Source organism: Heptranchias perlo, chromosome 18 (assembly GCF_035084215.1).
Source record: "Heptranchias perlo isolate sHepPer1 chromosome 18, sHepPer1.hap1, whole genome shotgun sequence".
Lineage (NCBI taxonomy): Eukaryota > Metazoa > Chordata > Chondrichthyes > Hexanchiformes > Hexanchidae > Heptranchias > Heptranchias perlo.
Genome location: NC_090342.1, coordinates 35,869,101 through 35,891,866, shown reverse-complemented (window position 1 = coordinate 35,891,866; position 22,766 = coordinate 35,869,101). Strand labels below are relative to the sequence as shown.

Below are 22,766 nucleotides of genomic sequence, written 5' to 3'. Positions count from 1 at the left end.
TAGCTGGGGCCCAAGCATTGATCCCTGCAGTACCCCACTAGTCATCGCCAGCCACCCTGAAAAAGACCCATTTATTCCTACTTTCTGTTTCCTGTTTGTTAACCAATTTTCAATCCATGCCAGTATATTACCATCAATCCCATGTGCTTTAATTTTGTGCACTAACCTCTTATGTGGGACTTTATCAAAGGCCTTCTGAAAATCCAAACACACCACATCCACTGGTTCTCCCTTATCTATTCTACCAGTTACATCCTCAAAAAAACTCCAGTAGGTTTGTCAAACATGATTTCCCTTTCATAAATCCATTTTGACTTTGTCTAATCCCGTTGATATTTTCTAAGTGTCCTGTTATCACATCCTTTGTAATAGACTCTAGCATTTTCCCTACTATTGATGTTAGGCTAACCGGTCTGTAGCTCCCTGTTTTCTCTCTCTCTCCTTTTTTAAATAGTGGGGTTACATTTGCCACCCTCCAATCTGCAGGAACTGTTCCATAACCAGAGAATTTTGGAAGATGACAACCAATGCATTCACTATTTCCATGGCTACCTCTTTTAGTACTTTGGGATGCAGATTATCAGGCCCTGGGAATTTATCAGCTTTCAGTCCCATTAATTTCTCCAGCACTATTTTTTTACTAATACTAATTTCCTTTAATTCCTCCTTCTCATTAGACCCTTGGTTCCCTAGCATTTCTGTGAAGTTATTTGTGTCCTCTTCTGTGAAGACAGAACCAAAGTATTTGTTTAATTACTCTGCCATTTCTTTGTTTCCCATTATAAATTCTCCCGTTTCTGACTGTAAGGGACCTACATTTGTCTTCACTAATCTTTTTCTTTTCACATACTTGTAGAAGATTTTACAGTCCGCTTTTATGTTCCCTGCAAGTTTACCCTCATACTCTATTTTTCCCCTCTTAATCAATCTCTTGGTCCTTTTTTGCTGAATTCTAAACTGCTCCCAATCCTCAGGCTTGCTACTTTTTCTGGCAATTTATATGATTCCTCTTTGGATCTAATACTATCCTTAATTTATTTTGTTAGCTATGGTTGGGCCGTTTTTCCTTTTGTGTTTTTGTGCCAGAAAGGAATGTATAACTGTTGCAATTCACGCATTCGTTCCTTAAATGTTAGCCATTGCATATCCACCATCATGCCTTTTAATGAAGCTCCCCAATCCATCATAACCAACTCACTCCTCATACCTTCGTAGTTTCCTTTGTTTAGATTTAGGACTCTAGTTTCGGATTGGACTACTTCACTTTCCATCTTAATGAAGAATTCTATCACGTTATGGTCATTCTTCCTTAAAGGACCCCGCACAACAAGATTTTAATTAACCCCTTCTCATTGCATAATACCCAATCTAGGATAGCCTGTTTCCTAGTTGGCTTCCCAATGTACTGGTCTAAAAAACCATCTCATACACACTCCAGGAATTCATCCTCCACATTATTATTGCTAATTTGGTTTGGCCAGTCTATATGTAGATTAAAGTCACCCATAATTACTGTAGTACCTTGTTACGTGCATCTCTGATTTCCTGTTTGATGCCATCCTCTACATTACCACTACTGTTTGGAGGCCTATGGACAACTCCCATCAGTGTTTTCTGCCCCTTGGTGCTTCTTAACTCCACCCAGACTGATTGTACATCTTGATTTTCTGAGCCAATATCCTTTCTGACTATTGCTCTGATTTCATTCTTTACTAACAACGCCACCCCACTTCCATTTCCTTTTTGCCTGTCCTTCCTAAATATCGAATACCCTTGGATATTCAACTCCCAATCTTGGTCACCCTGCAGCCATGTCTCCATAATCGCAATTATATCGTATCTGTTTACATCTATTTGCACTGTTAATTCGTCTATCTTATTATGAATGCTTCATGTATTCAGATACAGTGGCTTTAGATTTGTCTTTTTAACATTTTTAGACATCTTAACATTTACTTGTACTATGGCCCTATTTGTCTTATTACCAATTTTTCTTGCCCGGACCCTATTTGTTAGTGCACGCTTTTGTTTGTACACCCTGTCCCTTCCTGACACAATCTGGTTATCCTAACCCCAATCACTTTCCTGCACTGCATCTTTGTCTTTTCTCTTTAGCATTCTAGATTTCTCTCCAACGGCACCCTCCCTCCCCTTATTTAGTTTAAAGCCATATCTACCTCCCTAGTTATTCGATTCGCTGGAACTCTGGTCCCAGCGTGGTTCAGGTGTAGTCCGTTACAATGGAACAGCTCTCTCTTTCCCCAGTACTGGTGCCAGTGCCCCACGAATCGAAACCCACTTCTCCCACACCAATCTTTGAGCCACGCATTCATCTCCCTGATCTTATTTACCCTCTGCCAATTTGCTCGTGGCTCAGGTAATAATCCAAAGATTATTACCTTTGTGGTTCTGATTTTTAATTTAGTCCCTAGCTGCTCAAACTCTCTCAGCAGAACCTTTTCCTTAGTCCTACCTATGTCGTTGGTACCTACGTGGACCACGACAACTGATCCTCCTCCTCCCACTCCAAGTTCTTCTCCAGCCCGGAGGAGATGTCCTTAACCTTGGCACCGGGTAGGCAACATAGCCTTCGGGACTCATGCTCCTAGCTGCAGAGAACAGTGTCTATCCCCCTAACTATACTGTCCCCTACTACAACCACCTTCTTTTTTACTCCCCACACTTGAACGGCTTCCTATACCATGGTGTCGTGGTCAGTTTGCTCGTCCTCCCCGCAGTCCCTGCACTTGTCCACATGGGTTGCAAGAACCTCAAATCTATTGGACAAGTGCAGGGACTGAGGCTGCTCAATACTACCTCCTGGATCCCCTCCAGCCTCACTCGCGGCTACACCCTTCTGTTCCTGACCAAGTGTCAATTCTAAAGTATTTAATCTTAGGGGTGTAGCTGCCTCCTGGAGCAAAAGGTCCAGTAGCTTTCTCCCTCACTGATGTCTCGCAATGTCCGCAGCTCGGACTCCAGCTCCTCAACTTGGAGCCGAAGTTCCTCGAGACGCAGATACTTACCGCAGATGTAGTCGCCCTAGACAAAAATGTCCACAAGCTCCCACATATTGCAGCAGTAACACATCTCCTTGTTTAATTTATTAAATTAATTAAATTAAGTTTTTAAAATTTATTTATATGCTATATGTTAACCTAAAACTTAGCCCACAGTCACTACTAATCACTTACCTCCTCACCTGTGACGTCACACTGCAGTTTTCTTTTGTTGCAGGTTGGACATTGTGGAGGGTGGGGGGGGGTCGGCCGATCGCGGGTTCTTTAAAAGCTAAGCTTGGTGAGTCACAGGGATGCACTCCTGCTCCTCCTGGCCCACGACTGGTGCAATGAAGGCACTTACCTCATGGATCCGGCCCTTCTCGCCTCCGTTTCACTGGCAAGATTCACGAGCCCCGGGAAACCCATGCTGGAGGCGTTAAATTTGAAGGTTTCTTAAAATCAATTTAAAAAGACCTAATTAACGTCTCATAATGATGTTAAGTGCTCCAATAACTACCCACCCACCTGCACTAATTAGGGGCCCGCCTCCGGCGAGCTGGTTACTCGCACACATCTAATTGCATCTCTGTTAAGCCCGGAAGTGGGTGCATTGGAGACAGGTGTTGGTCGCGCTGGAAAAATCATTCATTTTAACTTCCCACCCGCCTCCAACACATCCGTTCTTGCGGGTTAAAATTCCCCTTAAGGTGCTTATTCCTCAGTAAAGTGAGAAATAAGCCAATCCTTGCACAACTCAGATCAACTTGTTACAGAACGACTTTAACAAAGCCCTGAGAATTGTAAAGTTAATTTCTAAAAAATATATGCACCTCAGTGGGTTTTCAATCTGTCTCAAGTGTTCAGATACAGACTGTTCTATTCATTCAATGAGTTTGCAATCTATCTTTTTCAAATCATAAAATAAAAAACACAAGAGAAATGTAGTAGGATTTACACTCCCCACAGTACTCATTACATTTTACTCCACAATTTGTTAATCAGATTTAGAACTCCAAATGCTCTTGTTAGCTGAAATTAGTTCAGTTGCGATGAATGTAGGCTAAGTAAGATTATAATGTAACTTACCTAAAACATGTGCATACAGCAGGGGGGTGGCACTGCACACTAGATTCCCAATGAGCAGCAGAGGGATGGCACTGTACCCTTGCTTCCCAATGAGATGGAGTGGGGTGACACGGTACACTAAATTCCTAATAAGCAGTAGTGGGGTGGCACTGCACACTAGATTCGCAATGCACTGCACCACAGTGTTTGTTGATCAAGAGTTCATGCCTATAGGCCTGCACATGTCAAGTTCCAATCTCAGCTGTGCTTCCTGGAGAGATGCCTTTGGATGTTCTTCTGCTTCCAGACTCGTTGTTTGGCTATTAGCTCTATTCTTTTCTCGTAGGTTACTTATTCATACTTGCTCAAGTATCTATCAATTACCCACCTCTCAGCTTTCCTGCTCCTTTGTTGTCCTTTTGCATCTGGTAATTCCATTAGCACTGTAACTTTTCTTGTCAACCAAATGTCCTGATCCTCTTAGGACTGGGGAGAATTCCTATGCTCCAATCCTGGTCATGCCAGCCCCTCCTTGTACACATTTACTACATGCCTCTTCCAGCTCCCAAATCTTGATCCATGCACCTAGAAGTCGATCCTAGAGGGTTTACGCATTCCTGCATGAGCCAAAGTTCTACAGTTCTGGCATCTTCTGAATGAAATAAGCAATTTGGATAGGTTTCTTTTATATAAAGATAATCAGAAAAGAAGAAAAAAACAAAAAGTACACTTTTGTTTTATCATTTTTATTGCGATGGAGACATTTGCAGTTCATATTGCAGAATTTGGCCAGGTTACCTGAATGGCCCAGAACCTCTCACAATCAGCAAAGCATAATAGTCCCATACCTTTCAATGTACTAGTACCAATCACTAAAGCAGATATGAGGACCAATGTTCTTGGAACCCATAAAAATGAACACTATGGGGCCGATTTTCGGATGGCGGAGCGGGTGCGTTTTGGGCGGGGGAGCTCCTAAAATCGTAGAAATCCAGAATGAGTTCGGAGCCTGGCTCCAACCCGCTGACTTCCGGGTTCCCCAGTGATGCGTTCGGGTGCACGCTCGCCTCCCAAATGCGGGAGTCCCACCGGCAATTAAAGCCATCGGGATGATCATTTACATATCTTGACAGATAGTTAAGGTACTTGAGATACCTGATTGAGTAGACATTTTGGCAGGGATGCAATTTTGAAAAATCCTCAGCGTGTTTCCCGTGATGTGGGTAACACTCCCTGTTGTAACAGATGTGTTTCAGCCAGCAGCCAGTGGGAGATGCAAATGATTATTTGACAGGTGGGGAGAAAATCTCATTTATTGCAGCAGGGCACTCTGTCACTTCAGGCAAAGTTTTGGCTGCAACACCTTTGTGTTTTCACTCAAAATTCTTACTTTCCACCCAAAACTGCTGTGCAAACATATTTACCTGATTTGCGGACCCCCTCAAACTCACATCGTCAGGATGGGGGGGGCGCCATGGCTGCATTCACACCTACATCCGAGGACGAGCAACATCACCAGCCTCGCCAGGCACGACGTCCACCTCCGCCACGTGGAGCTCCACAACACAGTGCTGCGCCACAGGCACCTGCACAACACCCCAAAGGGCAACAACAGAGAGAGCGATGTCGCAGGAGGCACTACCCTCGTAAAACAGTCTACAGACCGAGGCTCAGCTTCCTGGACCTCTCTGAGGAGCAGTGCATATGGAGGCTCAGAGTCAGTCGCCAGGTAATTGCAGACATCTGCAGCCTCCTTCAGGCCGAGCTGCTCCCGGCTGGGCCGAGCAGCATCTCCTTACCTGTTGCTGTCAAAGCCACCACTGCCCTCAACTTCTTTGCCTCCAGATCATTCCAGGGTGCCACCGGGGACATCGCCGGGGTCTCTCAGTCGTCTGCATACAAGTGCATAAGGCAGGTCACCGACGGCTTGTTTCACAGGGCCTCCCACGACGTCAACTTTCCCATGGGCGACCTCAGCCAGATGGAGAGGGCAGTGGGATTCCACGCTACGGCTGGCTTCCCACGGGTGCAGGGTGGAATCGATTGCACCCATATAGCAATATGAGCACCTCCACACAAGCCAGGACTGCCAATCAACAGGAAGGGCTATCACTCCATCAACACTCAACTGTTTGTGACCACCATAAGAGATTCCTTCACGTGTGCGCCAGATACCCTGGCAGCTGCCACGATTCCATCATCCTCCGGGAGTCCAACATCCTGCCCCTCTTCCACGCATCGAACACCCGCAAGGGCTGGCTCCTCAGGGACATGGAATACCCCGTGCATGCGTGGCTCATGACACCTCTGAGGAACCCCACCACCGAGCCACAGCATCGATATAACGACAGCCACATCGCCACCACGTCTACAATTGAGCATGCTATAGGGCTGCTCAAGACGCGCTTCAGGTGTCTTGAACGTTCAATACGCACCAGACAGAGTGGGACGCATTATAATCGTGAACATGGCACAATAGAGAGGGGTGCCGCTTGAGGAGGCCCCATCCATATCTGCCACCCACATTGAGGAGGAGGAGGAGGAGGATGAGGAGGAACAACCCATGGGCAGAACAGCGGCTCACTTGGCTGCTTGTGAGGCCAGGGAATCACTGATATGTGAATGGTTCTTCTAACATCAGATAGTGTGAAGACTCCAGTCCTCACCACCTGGATAGAGCAGCGCCCACACCAGTCATCCCCCGCTCCCTACACAAAACAGTCCTGCAATTACACATACGCCCATTGTAGAGTGACCCAATGGGTGGCATCAAGTGTGGCTGTTCATGGTGAACCTCATGAAAGGGCCTTATTACACAAGCTAGTCAAGAATGGCCAAGACGTGGCAGTAGTGGTGACAATAACAATATTTAATGTGCGATTAACAAAAAGCAAATATAAATAAAAAACATGACCAACAATCATACACCCTTGTGCATCCCCTTTGTGCTTAGAAAACATTTGCCTTTCATTTCCAACTACTTCTATGTGGTGCATCCCTTATGGCTGCAGCAGAGGTAGTGGCAGGTTGCTCTTATTCATGCCATGACCGATTAGATGCTTTGGGCCTGCGCCCTCTGGGTTTCTGTGCCCATGAGGGCCTCTCCAAAGACTGCTCCACCTGCACCTGTCCAGGGGCAGACTCAGCCACCTGGAGAGGAGGCAGCATTGCGGGGCGCTTTGAGTGGTGTCCCCGCTTCCATATCCCCCTTCGCCATCGTCCCTCCCCTGGGCCAGACCCACATCACTCCTACCACTCTGCTGGACGACAGTTTGGAGGACATGTGTGAAGCCTTGTAAGGCCAGTGCTAGTATGTCTGCCTGCCTGTTTAAGGTGGCAGAATGTTGATCACCGTGAGTCCAAATGGCCGTTATCAGGGCCTGAATGGACTCATTTGTGAGCAGTGCTGAAGCTCCATGGAGGCTAACATTCCCTCCATCGCAGACATTCCCGCACTTATCTGCGTCGCTAACTCAGAGATGCCCTCACGTCCCTGTGACAGTATCTCAGAGATTTCCTCCCTTACCTGTGCTACCATTCCACTCAAGCAGGAGTTGGACTCCTCCATCCTCTATGTGATTGTGCCGAGTGCAGGTGGCACCTGTTCTAGCACCTCGCAAATGTGCTGCTGCCCCTCGATCATTCTCCTTTTAAAGGATGGCCCCCAGGGTTCAGCATCTGTGTCCAGCTAAGCAGAGCCTGGAGAAGAGCGCTCCCACTGACGCGGACTCTCCACAGCTGCCCCTGCCACCAGTGTCTGCTCGTGCTCACAAGTGTGTGGTAACTCACCATGTGCAACCCCAACTAACTGCGTACGGGGACCCACCGAGGTGTGTGTATCTGCGCTGGTGGATGGCTCGCTCAGATGTGACAGTGCACCCTCAGAAGCCGGCAGGTCCTCTGAGGAATCGCCCTCAGCCGTCACAGCAGTTGCTGAAGGCCCTGTAAGAGAACAGAAGGCAATATTAAGCATGATGACAGATGCTGAGGTGCTGAAGATGGCAAGGCATGTTAACATCAATTCATATTGTGTGTGCTGAATGTTAAAGTTCTGTCACCAGATGTTTGGCAGGAGGCAGTCTTGGCGTCCCCGACGGACAGGCACTCGAGGGTCTAGCTCAGTTCCAGCGCCTCCTGCTCTGCGTCTGTGAGCATGACTATCTGTTGCGGCCCCCTTCCGGTCCTCGCCCTCTCCCGTGCATTCTGGGCTCTCTTCTCCTATAAGGGGAGAAAGTACAGACGCGTGAGTGAGTGATGGTGCCGTGACCAACCAATGAATGCATTGGTTTGGGTGTGGCTAACCGTGAAAGAGATGCATCAGAGGGTGAGTATGAGACAGAGCCATGACGTTGTATGAGGATTGGGTTGAGTGGTAGTGGTGTGGTGAGTAATGGGGAGGTGAGGAAGTGCAGGTAAGTTGAGGATGAGCTTTGAGTGGGTGTGAGGAGTGATGTGATAGAGTAGTGTTGGCCGTGCAGAATGAGTTGGGGGGTGGGGGCAGTGATATTGAAGACAGAATGTAGGAGAATGAGTAAGTGTGCTCACTTTGGCTGACCCAGTTAGGTCACTGAAGCACTTCCTGCACTGGATCCAGGTGTGGGAGATGTTGCTGCTGCTGGTGACCTCCTCTGCCACCTCGAGCCAGGCCTTCTTGGTGGCAGAGACAGGCCACTTCCTCCCGTCCGCCGGGTAGAACACATTCCTCCTCCTTCTCACCCCATCCAGTAGCACCTGGAGTGGGGCATCACTGAATGTAAGAGCAGCCTTTCCCCTGGGCTGCTCCATTGTACTATTTGGGTGTTGCTTCAGGAGCAGCCATTGGAGGACTGCCCCGTTAAATAGAGCTCCTCCAGCTGACAGCCTGTGATGCGGGTGCGCAGTCCGCCCACTGCGCAAGTTTCGAAGTTAAGTGGCTTAAATTTACCCCACCCCGGCTGTCATCCCGCCTCCCCGCAAATTTCGTGGCCATGTGTGGGTAGCACATTTGAATAGCTATGCTCCTGACCTCATTTCTCTGCACCCTGATTTCTTTTTGGAGTAACTTACATTTCATAAGTATCAAACTGGCAGGTGCTAAGGCCTCCTAATGGGCACAGTCATGAGGCACACAGCACGTCACTATGATCTTGGATACCTTTCCCAGTTTGTGTTGCAACACACCCCAGATCGATCAAGGCATCAGAACTTCTGTTTCAGAATCCCAGTCATGTTCTCAATGGTCGCTCTAGTGGAAACATAAGATTCATTACATCTCTGCTCTGCATCATTAGATGGAGCATGCAGGGGTGTCATTAACCATGTAACGGTGGGTAGCCTGGGTCTCCTAGCAGCCAGCCTTTCAATCCTTGTTCTTCTTCAAACAAGGGTGGAATGGTGGATTATCTGAGTATGTAGGCATTGGATGAGCTACCAAAGAACCTAGCATTCACCTGTGCAATTTTGTGCTGGTGATCACATATTAGCTGGACATTAATGAAGTAGTACCCCTTTTTGATTCATTTAAAGACCACCCTTTTCCACGGGAGTCCATAGGCCCACGTGGGTGCCATCAATCATGTCCTGCACCCCGGGCAAGCCAGCAAGTCAGTAAAAGGCATATGCTTGCTGTTCCCTTGCATCCAAACAAATCCATCACTTGGCGGATGCCCCTATGCACTGCGCACTGACATCTGCAAGTTACGTCCCTGGTGGCTGCGTAAAACCCTCCAATGGCATAGAAATTGAGTGTCGTGGACTTCCCTTGTACGGACAGTGCAGTGGAGGCTCGGGACCATAGTTTCAGGACCTCTCTCAGCAGGTGACACAACTCTATGATGACATCCCTAATAAACTGGAATGTCCAGAGGCACTGCTCCTCACTAAGTCCAAAAATGTCCGGCATTCAGTTGGGTACCTCTGAGTTTGTGCTCTTCTGATCTGATGCAGCTTTACTGCTCTTGCATCCAAAAGAGCTTCCAGCTCATGCTCTTCCTCCTCCTCTGGATAAGACAAGTATAGCGGTATTCCAAAGGAAACCTCCATCCTGCAGCACAGACAGTTGTCCTCACTGCAGCCAAAACTTTTAGGAATCACATTAAGGCCTTTAATGGCAGCAATTACATTTTTCTCAGTACCTCAAATTTTAAATGATTCAGGCCTCACTGCATTCAAAAAGCCCTTAGTTTTTTACTAGCACCCTCTTTTCATGTGGGCACTCGACCTGTAAACTGGGCTGGGACAGAATATTGGGTCACAGATCATTCTGACATAAAAACAACAAACTGATTCATTTCAATACCTGTGCCTCTTTTAGGTGCAGCACTATGGGGGCTTTCTCAGATGCGGACAGGATGCTATGCACAATCTAAGGGAGTGGAGACCAGGCCTTACAGTTCTCTGCCCATATTTCTGGTTGGCTGTGCCTTTGATTCAGGCATCACAGGGGTGTATACCCAGGAAAGTTGGCCCTCTGGTATAGTTTGCTTGAGTTGTCTTGACACCAAGACACCTGACCAATATTTTGTAACAAAAATCCTAACACATTATGAATGTCTCACTCATTCTCTCTCATACACATACACACATAATGAAAATAGATTAAAAATAATAGCTTATGCCAGAATTTGACATAGCTCTAAGTTCAAATTGATACAAATTCAAAGCACATTGAGCAGATCCTAGTAAAGATTCTATATGATTTGATGGTTTTTTATTTGGTCAGTCCCGAACTGAAGCATTAAATGCAGTTCTGCCAGCTAATCACAGGAATGATATTATTCCTCTTGAAAGGGTGCAGAAACAACATGAAATTGTTGTAAACAACGTGATTCTGGGTATCAAGAAATTAAGTCACGAAGAAAGTTTAAAGAGGTTTGGCTTATTTTCTTTAGAAAAGAGAAGACTTTGAGGTGATCTAATTGAATTTTTCAAGACTCTGAAGGGAACTGATGAAGCTGATCCAAGCAAATTGTTCATTATGGTGAAGGGATTAAGTGCAATAGGGCACTTTAAAAATTAGGAACTAAGAAGGGAAGTTGAGCAGAACAAATTCAACTATAAAGTAATAGACTTGTGAAATACGTTTCCAGGAAAAGCCTTTGAAGCGAATAACAATGATGGCAACAACAACAACTTGCATTTATATAGCACCTTTAACGAGGAAAAATATCTTGAGGTGCTTCACAGTGGTGTAAGGGAAAAAAAAATGGATACCGAGTCAAAGAAAGAGATATTAAGAGGGGTGACTGAAAGTTTGGTCAAAGAGGTGGATTTTAAGGAGGGTCTTAAAGGAGAAGGGAGATTGAGAAGCACGGGGGTTTATAAAGGGAACTGCGGAGTTTGAGGCCGAAGCAGTTGAAGGCCAGGGGGGAGGTGCATAAGTTGTCAAAGTTAAAAGAATAGAGAGTTAGGCAGGGGGGAGATTGTAGTGCTAGAGGATTTTACAGAGATAGGGAGAGGTGAGGCCATGGAGTGATTTAAACACAAGGGTGAGAATTTTAAATTTGGGGGAGTTGCAGAATATTTTTCACAGATCTGGGGGGCAACAACATATTCAAGGATTTTAGAGAGGAAAAAGAGGTTAGAGATGGGGCGGTAGTTTGCAAGGACAGAGGGTCGAGGGCGGGTTGATTGAGAAAGGGGAGTGATGACAGCAATTTTGAAAGGGAGGGGGCAGTACCAGCAGAGAAGGAACCATTAATAATGTCAGCTAAAATGGCGATCAAGAAGGAAAGTCAGGTGGTCAGCAGTTTAGTGGGAATGGGATCGAGGGCGCAAGAATTGGGTCTCATGGATGGAATGAGCTAAGGCAAGGCATGGAGTAAGATGAGAGCAAAACTAGAGAGACACAGTATAAATGGGTTCAAGAATCAATTTGATGTGTTTCTGGAGAGGGAAGGTTGTAGGTAATGGTGAAGAGATACGTAGGTGCAGTTGATCTTTGAAGATGGATAGGCTCTGATGATTGTCAGTAGTTGCATTAAATAAATTTTATGTCTCTGTAATGAAAGATACAGTAGGATTAATGCTGGGAAAAGCATAATAAAGCCTGGAGCCTTTTCCTGTTCCTAAAAGATCTTATGTACTTTAATTCCTATTAAACTTTTCAAGCAAGCACAAAAATCTTTTTAGATTTCAACACAATAAATAAAATATGGATGCTACAACATGATATGTTGGAACCCTAACGGAGCTCCAATTTATGTTCTATACAGGATGTGGCAGTGCTCCCTGATTCCAAAAGTTACCAATTTCAGCCATATCATTATGGGAGGGGTTGATCAGAGATTAGGCACTTCTCAACAAGGAGTGAGGAAAAATTGTAAAGATAAATCACTAATTGGCCTGCTGTCACAAACTTTCTAGCAGTAGTTTCAGAATGGCACTGATGGAAGCTTGGGAACAGTTTTCCAGCCTATTGATCATGATTGGTGTGTGACATGGAGGAGTGTTGCAGCATTTCTGATTCCACTAAAATTTTATTTATTTTGCACTATTATTTTGATGCGCACAATTCGCAGAGATAAAAGGGAGCAAGAGAAAAAAATTATCTCTCCGCCTCTTTTCTGTCTCCGTGAATTATGTGCAATAAAAACGATACTGCAAAATCTATAAATTATTAGCAAAATTATGAGTGTTGGCAAATCTGCCTGTAGAGATGCACCTTAAAAAAGTGGCAATGTACCAACAACAATAAACGAAATCCCTAAATTAGGTGTGCAAATGCTGCACACCTAATTCTTTCCCCGTTATCACGGAATCAAAGATATGATCAAGACTGCAACATATAATGTATTTGTCACACCTAGTTTTAAGCAGATTGCATAAATCACAATGTCAGAAAATGACCCTACTGTATAACATTGATTCAATGCGAGAACACTTACATACTAATTTTACCATACTCCATTCTGAATAGGGTGGTAAAACACAGCTATGTGATCTGACACCTGTAGAAGTTAACTTTAAGGGTGTTCACAAGGAACAATATTTTCTCCAACTCCCCTCCCCCAAAAAAGAATTCTGGCATGGAACAATCCTGGATCAAGGAATTGTTACACTGTCACATGGAATAACAGAACTTGGGGATATAACTAACTTATTTATTCCTAACTTATTAAATGGAAATTGAGGGCCAGTTAGCAAGCAGTAATCTAATAAAGGGTTTCTGATGGTTGATATATAGATACCCTGGAGTGAGCCACAAGCTAGAACCTAGGGGGTTGAACAGTACGGCCTAGAAATTTTTTTGGCCGTTGGGTGGTGGCGGGGATGGAGGGGGGCCGGGGTGCGCAGGCTCCCTTTTATCTCTGCGAATTGTGCGCATCAAAATAATAGTGCAAAATAAATAAAATATTAGTGGAATCAGAAATGCTGCAACACTCCTCCATATCACATACCCTGCACCTAAATGGTGAGGCTCAAAGTACTCCTGATATTGGGCCTTGGGCCTCATTACAATGGAGCCAGCAAGGCACAACAGCCAGCCGACGAAGAGGAGTGCAAGATCAGGTCACTGCTAGCTTTGCAGTGGCCCTCATGTAAGTGAGTCCGGGGTTTGGGGTCGGGACTGCGGGTTGGACCATAGGTTGGGGTCAGATCAGAGCCAGGGTCAGAAGAGGAGGCCGTGGCAGGGGAAGGGGGGCGGGGAGGATAGGAGCCTGGGGGTCAGTATCTGGGGCGTGATTTTAGCCCCGAAGAACGGGTGGGTTGGGGGCGGGGGGGCAGTAAAAATTTTAAAAGTTTGGAGCGACAATGAGTCCCGGCTCCAACGCGCCAAAAAGTGAGTTTCACCCAGGTGCATTTGGGTGCACGTGCGCTTTGGAATCCCGGAAATCCCGCCGGCAATTAAAACCGGCGGGATGACATTTAAAGGGGCAATTAACATCGTTGATGTACTTAAATCAATTAAATTTGTGTGGATTGAGGCAGAGAAACGATCTTAACTCTGCCTGAACATGTCTCCCGTGGCCTCTGAAATACATCATGGAAACGGAGGTGAGTTGCAGCCGGCAACCATTTGAATATTTAAACTAGTGATTGACAAATGGGGATTAAAAGTGAGTTTTTGCAGCAGGGCAATTAGTTCTCTCAGGCTAACATTTGGCTGGTAGTTCTTAGTGTTTAGACTCAGATTTCTTTGTTCACACTCACATTCTTCTGTTCAGACATATTTGTCTGCATTTGGACCCCCTCAAACTAACACGATCAGCATTATAACTGAGGAGGAGGCACATCACCATCTGCGCCAGGCACGGCATGCAGTTCTGGGAATTGCAGCTCCACAAGACAGAGGTGCGCCACAAGGACCTGCAGAAGAGCAGAGAGGGGAACAACGGAGGGCCTGGTGTCGCAGGAGGCACTACCTTCATGAGCGGGTCTATAGGCAGAAGCTCAGCTTTCTGGAACTCTCTGAGGAGCAGTGCCTACGAAGGCTAAGATCAAGTGGCCACGTGATCACAGACATCTGCAGGCTCCTTCATGCAGAGCTGCTCCCGACTGGGCCTAGTGGGCATGCATTGCCCGTCGGAGTTAATGTCACCACTGCCTTCAGCTTCTTCGCCTCCGGATCCTTCCAGGGCACTACCAGTGACATCACCAGGACCTCTCAGTCGTCTGCCTATAAATGTATACAACAGGTGACGGATGGCTTGTTTGCCAGGGTATCCGACTATGTCAACTTCCCCATCGACGACATCAGCCAGACTGAGAGGGCAGTGGGTTTCTATTCTCTGGCTGGTTCCCCACGGGTACAGGCGCAATTGATTGCACACACATAGCAATCCGAGGACCTGCACATGAGCCAGGATTGTTCATCAACAGAAAAGGATATCGCTCTATCAATGAGTAGCTGGTTTGTGACCACCAAAAGAGGTCTCTGCAGATGTGTGCCATATTCCCAGGCAGCTGCCATGATTCTTTCATTCTGCGTGAATCCAACATCCCGGCCCTCGTCCATGCACAAGACAGACTTAAGGGATGGCTCCTTGGAGACAAGTGATACCCCCTGCAGACGTGGTTCATGACACCTGTGAGGAACCCCATCAGCGAGGCACAGAAGCGTTACAATGACAGTCAGAGCACAACCAGGTCTGTCATAGAGCAAGCCATAGTTGCGCTTCCGGTGCTTGAATCAATCTCGGGGAGCCCTTTTGTACTCACTGGCGAGGGTGTGTAGAATAATAGTCATGTGATGCATCCTACACAATGTCCCTCAACAGAGAGGGTTACCGGTGGTGAGGTCCCATGCGCTCCAAAAGCAGCTGCACCTGCCATCAACTTTGAAAAAGAAGACGAGGAGGAGGAGGAGGTTGATAATGAGGAGGATGAAAATGGGTGACCATCGGCAGAGCAGTATTTCACCTGGCTCCTTGTCTTGCCAGTGAGTCACTCATATTTGACAGATTCTCATAGGGAGATCTGCAAAGTGACTACAGCCAAGTACTCAGACCACCTGTAAGGACCACCACAACCACAACCCCCATCCCCCCTCCCCCCCCAGGTTAAACAAAACAGTCATACAACAACATATACACCCATTGCAAACGCACCCGGGGTAGACTCGGCCATCTGGAAAGGAGGCAGCATTGCGATTACCGGTTGTGGGGGGGGGGGCAACGGGTGGGACGTGGGAGCGCTTTGAGTGGCATCCCCACTTCCATGTCCCCTTTCGCCATCATCCCTCTCCTGGGCCAAGGCCACGTCACTCCTACCACTTTGCTGGACGACAGTTTGGAGGACATGTGTGATGCCTTGTAAGGCCAGTGCTAGTGTATCTGTCTGCCTGTCTAAGGCAGCAGAATGTAGGTCGCCCTAAGTCTGCATGGCCGTTGCCAGGGCCTGAATGGACTCATTTATGAGCCATGCTTGAAGCTCAATGAGGCTGCCATTCTCTCCATCGCAGACATTGCCACACGTACCTGCGCCACCAATCCACCAGCGATGGAGTTGGACTCCTCCATCCTCTCTGCTATTGTGGAGAGTGTGCATGGCACGTTTTACACTCTCTCGCAAAGTTGCTCCTGTACCTTTATCATTCTCCTTTTCAAGGATGGCCCCCAGGATTCAGCATCTGTACCAACCTGAGCAGAGCTTGGAGAGGAGTATGTCCACCGATGTGGACTATCCACCGCTGCTCCTGCCACCAGTGTCTGCTTGTGCTCACTTGTGTGTGTTGATTCACCAGATGACAACCCAACTACCTCTCTAATAGGACCCACTGAGGTGTGAGTATCTGCGCTGGTGGATGGCATGCTAAGATTGCGCCCTCAGATACCAAGGTGCGCAACGAATCAATCATTGATAACATCAATCCATGTTGTGTGTGAGGGATGTTAAAGTTCTGTCACCAGATGTTTGCAGGGTGCCAGTCTCGGCATCCCCGACGGCCAGGCACTCCAGCGGAAGACTTATCTCCAAGGCTTCCTCCTCCGCCTTTGTGAGGGCCACGATTTGTGGAGGTCCCACACAAGTCCTTCTGCACAGTCTTCTCCCAGAAGGGGAGAAAGTACATATGTGTGAGTGAGTGAGGGTGAAGTGGTCACCTGATGGATGCACTGCTTTGGGTCAGGGTGACAATGAAGCTGATGCATCAGAGGGTGACGATCAGACAGATTGATCACATTGGATCAGGATTGGGGTGAGTGGGAGAGGTGGGTGAACAAATTGGGGAGTGAAGAAGTGCACAGAAAGTGAAGATAACTTGACACTGAGCCTTAAGTGGGTGTGAGGAGTGATGTGATGGAGTAGGCTTCACAGGGCAGTGTGAGGGGTGGTAATATTCACCACAGAATGCAGGTCAATCAATAGCTGTACCCACTTTTCCTGACCTGGTTAGGTCATTAAATCTCTTTCTCCATTGCAGCCATGACCGGGGCACCGTGCTCCTGCTGCTGACCTGGTCTGCCACTTCCAACCACGCCTTCTTTGTGACAGAGCCAGGTTTCTTACTCTTGTCTGGTGGATAGAGCACCTCACTCCTGCTTCTCACGGTGCCCAGCAATGTCTCCAGGGCGGTGTCGAAGAACCTAGATACTGGCTTGGCTCTGGAATGTTGCATAGTCATTGTAGCCTCCTTTCTCCTTCAAAATGCATTGTTGGAGTGGCTCTTTAAATAGTGGGCTTTAAACGCTGCACAGCTTGAGGATGCGAAACCCAGAAGTTTAGTTAATTGGCTTCAATTGAGTCGTGATCGCTCGGGGAAACCGCACGATTTTTTTCTCCGGGTTTCCCACCCGATTATTGACCCCCCTGCTGAGATCCCACCTCCTAGTTAAAATTTAGGCCCTGATGTCAGGAGTGGCGGTGAGCTTTCATTAAATGTGGGGTCGGGAGGAGCATCCCTTCTCCTCCGGGCTCCAAATTCAGGTAAGTGGGAAAACCTACCATGTAGGTCACAGGCAATCCCAAGGTCTGGTTTTCCTGAGTGCAGCCGGCAGTGGAGTGGGCTGGCTCAGGGCTTACCAATCTTGAAGTGGGGGTCTCAAACAGGCATTAGGCGTTTATTTGCATATGCAAAGGGCGTAACGCCTGCTTCAGGTAATGGACTTTTTTTTCCTTTCCCAAGGTGGTGCACTTTTGGCCAGAAATGTGCGCAGGCTTCCTGCCCGCAATACTGAGGTCATAGTAGGCCATCTGAAAAAGTGCGGTCAAATTTATAGACATAATATAATGAATAACCAAGAGTGATCGTAAGACTTTAATATAATATAATGGAACAGTTTAGATGGCTTGTATATGCAATAATGAACATTTTGGTGTAAGTTACAGATTGGAATGTAATCAAAGGGTTGAAATTTTTCATATACCGAACAACTTATACCTAGGAGTAAGTTATAGATGAGAATCTAATTGCAAGATTAAAATAATTTATACTTTATAGAACAATAGACACCAGGCAGCGAGTTACAGGTTAGAATATAATAGATGACTTCAGCTCATTTATATGTCGAATAATGAGTATCTAGGAGGGATCTAATTGAGGGATAAAGGAGAGATCACAAATAATGACAGCACAACTTGAATGTTGTAAAACAATTACCTAATCCGCAAAATAAAATTATTATTCAAATATATTCTCTTTTTAAAATTCTGGTGGAGTGTATCATAATGAAGACTGACAGGTCGGTACTCTGTGCAGCTGACATACGTTAAAGAATCAACAAATGGCACATAATCACAGCCACATCAAACTACAATGACCGGACTGGACTGATAACACTCCATTACACTAATACTGTTTATAAATCATACAAAATCATTACTAATCTCAGCATTTAATTCAGAGTCTCATGCTGAGGACTCATTTCTTCCCTACAAAGAAAATGACATTAAACTTCATCAAGTTCTTAAAGTCAGCTGAATGAAATGAATTGTTAGCTTTCTGTCAAACAGCTTTGACTAAAAGCAGAAGGAAGTGGAAGACATGGCTCAGTAACATGTAAACCCTGATTTTAACTTGGCGGGAATCAGCCTGCCAGGGGGTGCGGCGAATGGCAAGCCCCAGCATGAGGCCCAGACAATTTTAACTGCCAGGCCTCAGTTTAATATGATTAATGGGCTGCCCACCCAATCATGTCGGGAATGGTATCTTTGGTGTATCTTTGAATGTATCTTTATGGAATCAGAATGATTGGCAATAAAATTTTAAAAACTTCCACAATTGCCTTGTCTTAGACTGGCTATGCCTAATATGCATAAATGACGGTTTCAAAACTTGATTTTCAAGCATAAAGAGGGATTTTAAGAAGGAATATGGCGTATGTCAGTGCTCGATTGTTTATGCGGTTTTCCACTTGTTTTACGTCGGTTTTTATGATAATAAGATTATCAGAGAATTTCAGTGAAACTTGCCGGTGGGAAGATCAGCATAAATTTCAGTGTAAGTTGCCTGTTACGCCGTTTCAGAAAATTCCAGGCCATTATAAGGAAGATTTTCTGAGTCACTGCTTGTGATGAATTACCTTGCTCATCTTCACATACGATTTTCCAATACAATGGTGGGCGAGGAATTGAAAAATCTACCTATGTGCCAAATCAAGGCTTGGGATTCTGACTAGAGAGCCGCTAAAAGAGTCGGTAATTTGTGCATTGGTTTTGAATATTCCATATTGTTACACCCAGCAAATAAAATGCTGGCAGCCAGACAGCATGATAGAAACAAAGATATTTTATAACGGTAGATTTTGGCCTGTTTTCTGAAAGCGCTTTCTGAATGTTCCTTCTGTGCGAAGCAGTTCTGGCATACAGGCAAGAAAGGAAAAGAGAATATTCTTAATGTAGAGGTAAGCATCTCTCCCCGTGCCATTAAAAAATAAGCCCCAATATAAGGAGCTGGTAACATGATAACAGAACATTCTCTGGTTTAGAAGGGTTACTAAGCTCAACAATAAACACAATTGCTCTTCCTTGGAAATTCTTGCTCCAGCTGTCATATGGGCACCTAGTGACAGTGGAATTGGAATCAGTACTTGGGGCAGGAAAGAGATCTGCCGTGGCCATAACGTCTCCAGACATGTGAAAGGAGTTACCACCTAGCTAGTTTATGATAGGCATCTAAGTGGGCCATCTGGAAATTTCAAAAATTCTAGAAAGTCTAGATTTCAGAACAGAAGTCCATTTGTTCTACTTACTTCTGTGTGTTATGTTGTAGAGACATCAACTATTACACTTTTCAATGAATTTACATCATCAGCAAAGAAAATATTATAGCTCAAGCCACAATCCAAACCCTTGTCCTGTCTCTATCTTGTTCTCTAGTTTTAGACTTTGTGAAAGGCAACACTTCAGAAGTGCATCTACCACAGGACAATGAAGGAGCAGCTCTGATGGTAACCATAAAGTAGTAAGTCCCCAACATTGTTTCCTTCAGTAAAGCAGAAACCTTGGCAGCAAGGCAATGAGGATGAAGAGGAAACAGAGACTTGAAAATGGGGAAGGGAGTAGTATGGAATAAATTTTAAATAAACTCACAACAAAAAAGGGTTAAAACATGGCAGCAAATGCTATCATTAGATCACATTTAGACAACATAAATTGCACTTTTCTTCCAGAAATTTTAAAGGGAACATGGCACCATGGACCATAATTCGTGATGCAACATCTCTGCTATTTTCAACGTAAACCGTAATAAAGTATCAATGAGATAGTCGAAGAACAATAACCATACAATAAACAAAGAAATCTTTACCAGCACAAATTACGTCACAAATGGAAAATACATCTTCTATCACTGAGTTCAACTCTCTGCTGTGTTAACATTAGATGGATTTATAAGGAAATGACCGATCCAATGGATTACAGCAATGACACCTGGCACTTCATTTTCAATTCAAGCTGACTGCCTATGCTTGGGCCCGATTAATAGAAAACTATTTGAAAACATAATAAGGCCAGTGCTGAAAAAGTCAAATTCTGTTTTTATTACATGGACATGAAGTTTTGAGGGGGGATCATATTTCATGATTTCCTCCATTAACACTTAGGGCCACTGGTTTATGATGACTGAATAAGTTAAATTCTGTTTTTATTACAAGGAATTCCAGGATTTTTACAGGTGATTCCATCCCTTTTACTGTGAAACCAATACATCATTGGATTTACCCACATGTGTTGCTCAAGGTCTCTCAACGTATCTTATTTAAAAGATGGAAAAGAAATATACTTGATTCTGTTTACTGACCTTCTGTAGCAATAATGAACCTGAATACTTTGTTATAACGGAATTCAGCTCTCCACCAAATGCAGAAGCCCATAATTGCACACTAATAAAAAAAAAGTGTATTAAGTATATTTGTGCTTTAAAATAGTAATAGTTACAGGATACATGGAACAGCTATGTAGAAGAATTTCAAAAACTTTTTTTGCCAAGGTCTTTAACACTGTCAACTTATATTAAATACTGTATGCTTTTAGCAAATGTTCACTTCAAAAATTGCATACCATCCAATGGTTATTGAAAAAAATTAATTATTGGCAAAAGGAAATTTCTCAGATTTTAGATGGGTGAAAAAAAATCATTACTTTCATCTTTGTGTTAGATTCAATGAGAATGTAAATGTTACTTTAAACAAGCACAAAATATAAAAGAAATATGAAAATAGAGCAAAAAGGGGTCTAATTTAATGTGCCCTTAATATAAAACATATATTCATTTTTCAATCTGTAATGCAATGAAGTCGGGTGCTTACGTTTCGGTTGGGATCCTACTCTGGGCTTTGACCGAATAAGGGAGACAGCAGCTGGAGCAGATAATCCACAATATAACGTGCAGTCTCAAACTGTTCCCAAAGCACCATCTGAAGTGCAGTAGCATTCTCTTTTCCATCAAACCAAAATAAATAGAATAACACGAAGAAAGAACAAGCCACCTTGATCTAATAGAAAGTTGCAGAAAGGTTGTTCAAATCTTCACATGATGGTTCGAAGTAGTGGTGTCTTCCCAATGAAAACTGTTCCTATAGTAAAGAGTAAAAGCACTAAGTGCTGCGTACCACATTTTGTTTCCATTTACTGTCATGAACAATGAGTATTTCCCTGCTTCTGCAAGTCAGTCATAAACATTTTAACAAGCTCAGAAGAAATAAAGATCATCTGTATTTATGCATACAATGTATGACCCAAACAGCATCCATTCCTTTCCACTACAAGGATTTAGGAAAAGCGGGGAACAGTTAGACTTAAACTTTGTTGAGTCCTGATGAGAGTGGTCTTCTGTGTTCAAAGCATACCACGAACTGAGCATGTGGGTCGCAGACTGGTGAAAAATGAGAGAGAAATGGTGCAACATCACAGCTGGTGTATAATCCAACCAGATTTAATCTTTAAATGGCTGCAGATTTATGGTGGTGGTAGTTATGGGGGAAGGGAGGGAGGGAATCACACCGGATTATTCTGATTTCTGAAGACAGGTATGCTTATCCAATCAGATGACAGAAAAATCTTTATAAGTCTTTGCACAGACTGAATTAATGAGGGATGGGGGTGGTAGTATTGAGCTATATCTTTTTATTCAGTGACTCTTCCTTCTTTCTCTTCTCTCCAGTTAACAGCCTAAATCAATTGTAAAAGGCAGTGAGATAAGGCTTTTGATTTCAGCCAATCAACTGAAACAGTGAAACAGAACTTGTGGAAATCTGAAGCAAGCATACAGCTAGTCTATGCTGTAACACAGCCCTATGCAAGTTATCAGGCCTTTAAATAAGGCTAGAGAGCAGATACTGGCTGATGTGACAGCATAAGTTTGATACGCTGGACTTTAACACATTCAGAAAAATGTTAAATGTTTTCCAGACAAGAACATATCAAATAAAAAAAAACAGCAACAACCCTCTGACTTTATTTTTAGTTTGAACCAGATTTTTTTGCAGTTACATTGACCATGAAAATCCATGGGCTGCGATCCCAGTGGTTACGCCAGAATCGTGCCTACCTGCATTTGTGGGGTCAGCAGGATGGCACCTAGTTTGCATGGGACCTGCAGGTGCCCACTTCACTACGGGCAATCTGCAGTGTCTGCCTGCCCATGCAGCTGGAAAATCTGGCATCCGGCTGCCTCGGGAGAGGTTATCCAGACTTCCCCCAGATCCGTTGCAGTGTTTCCATGGCACCCTCTGCAAGGGGACTGATTTTGAATAATTTCTGTAGTCTTCAGGAATCCAGGCCACTTCTCTGGCCTGGATCCTCATCTCCGGTATGGCCCAGTTCTGCCCATCTGGAGGCCAG

The 22,766-nt window shown here is 45.0% G+C and overlaps 1 protein-coding gene across 1 annotated transcript in view; it reads right to left on the bottom strand.

Moving 5' to 3' along the window:
- The window catches only part of cacna2d4a (calcium channel, voltage-dependent, alpha 2/delta subunit 4a), a 435,940-nt gene extending 414,571 nt beyond the window's left edge, over window positions 1-21,369 (bottom strand). Inside the window, 2 exon segments of the mRNA XM_067999142.1 lie at window positions 20,725-20,806; window positions 21,233-21,369. Coding sequence (XP_067855243.1) covers window positions 20,725-20,806; window positions 21,233-21,369 — 219 coding nt within the window.
- Between the last annotated feature and the right edge of the window lie 1,397 nt (window positions 21,370-22,766).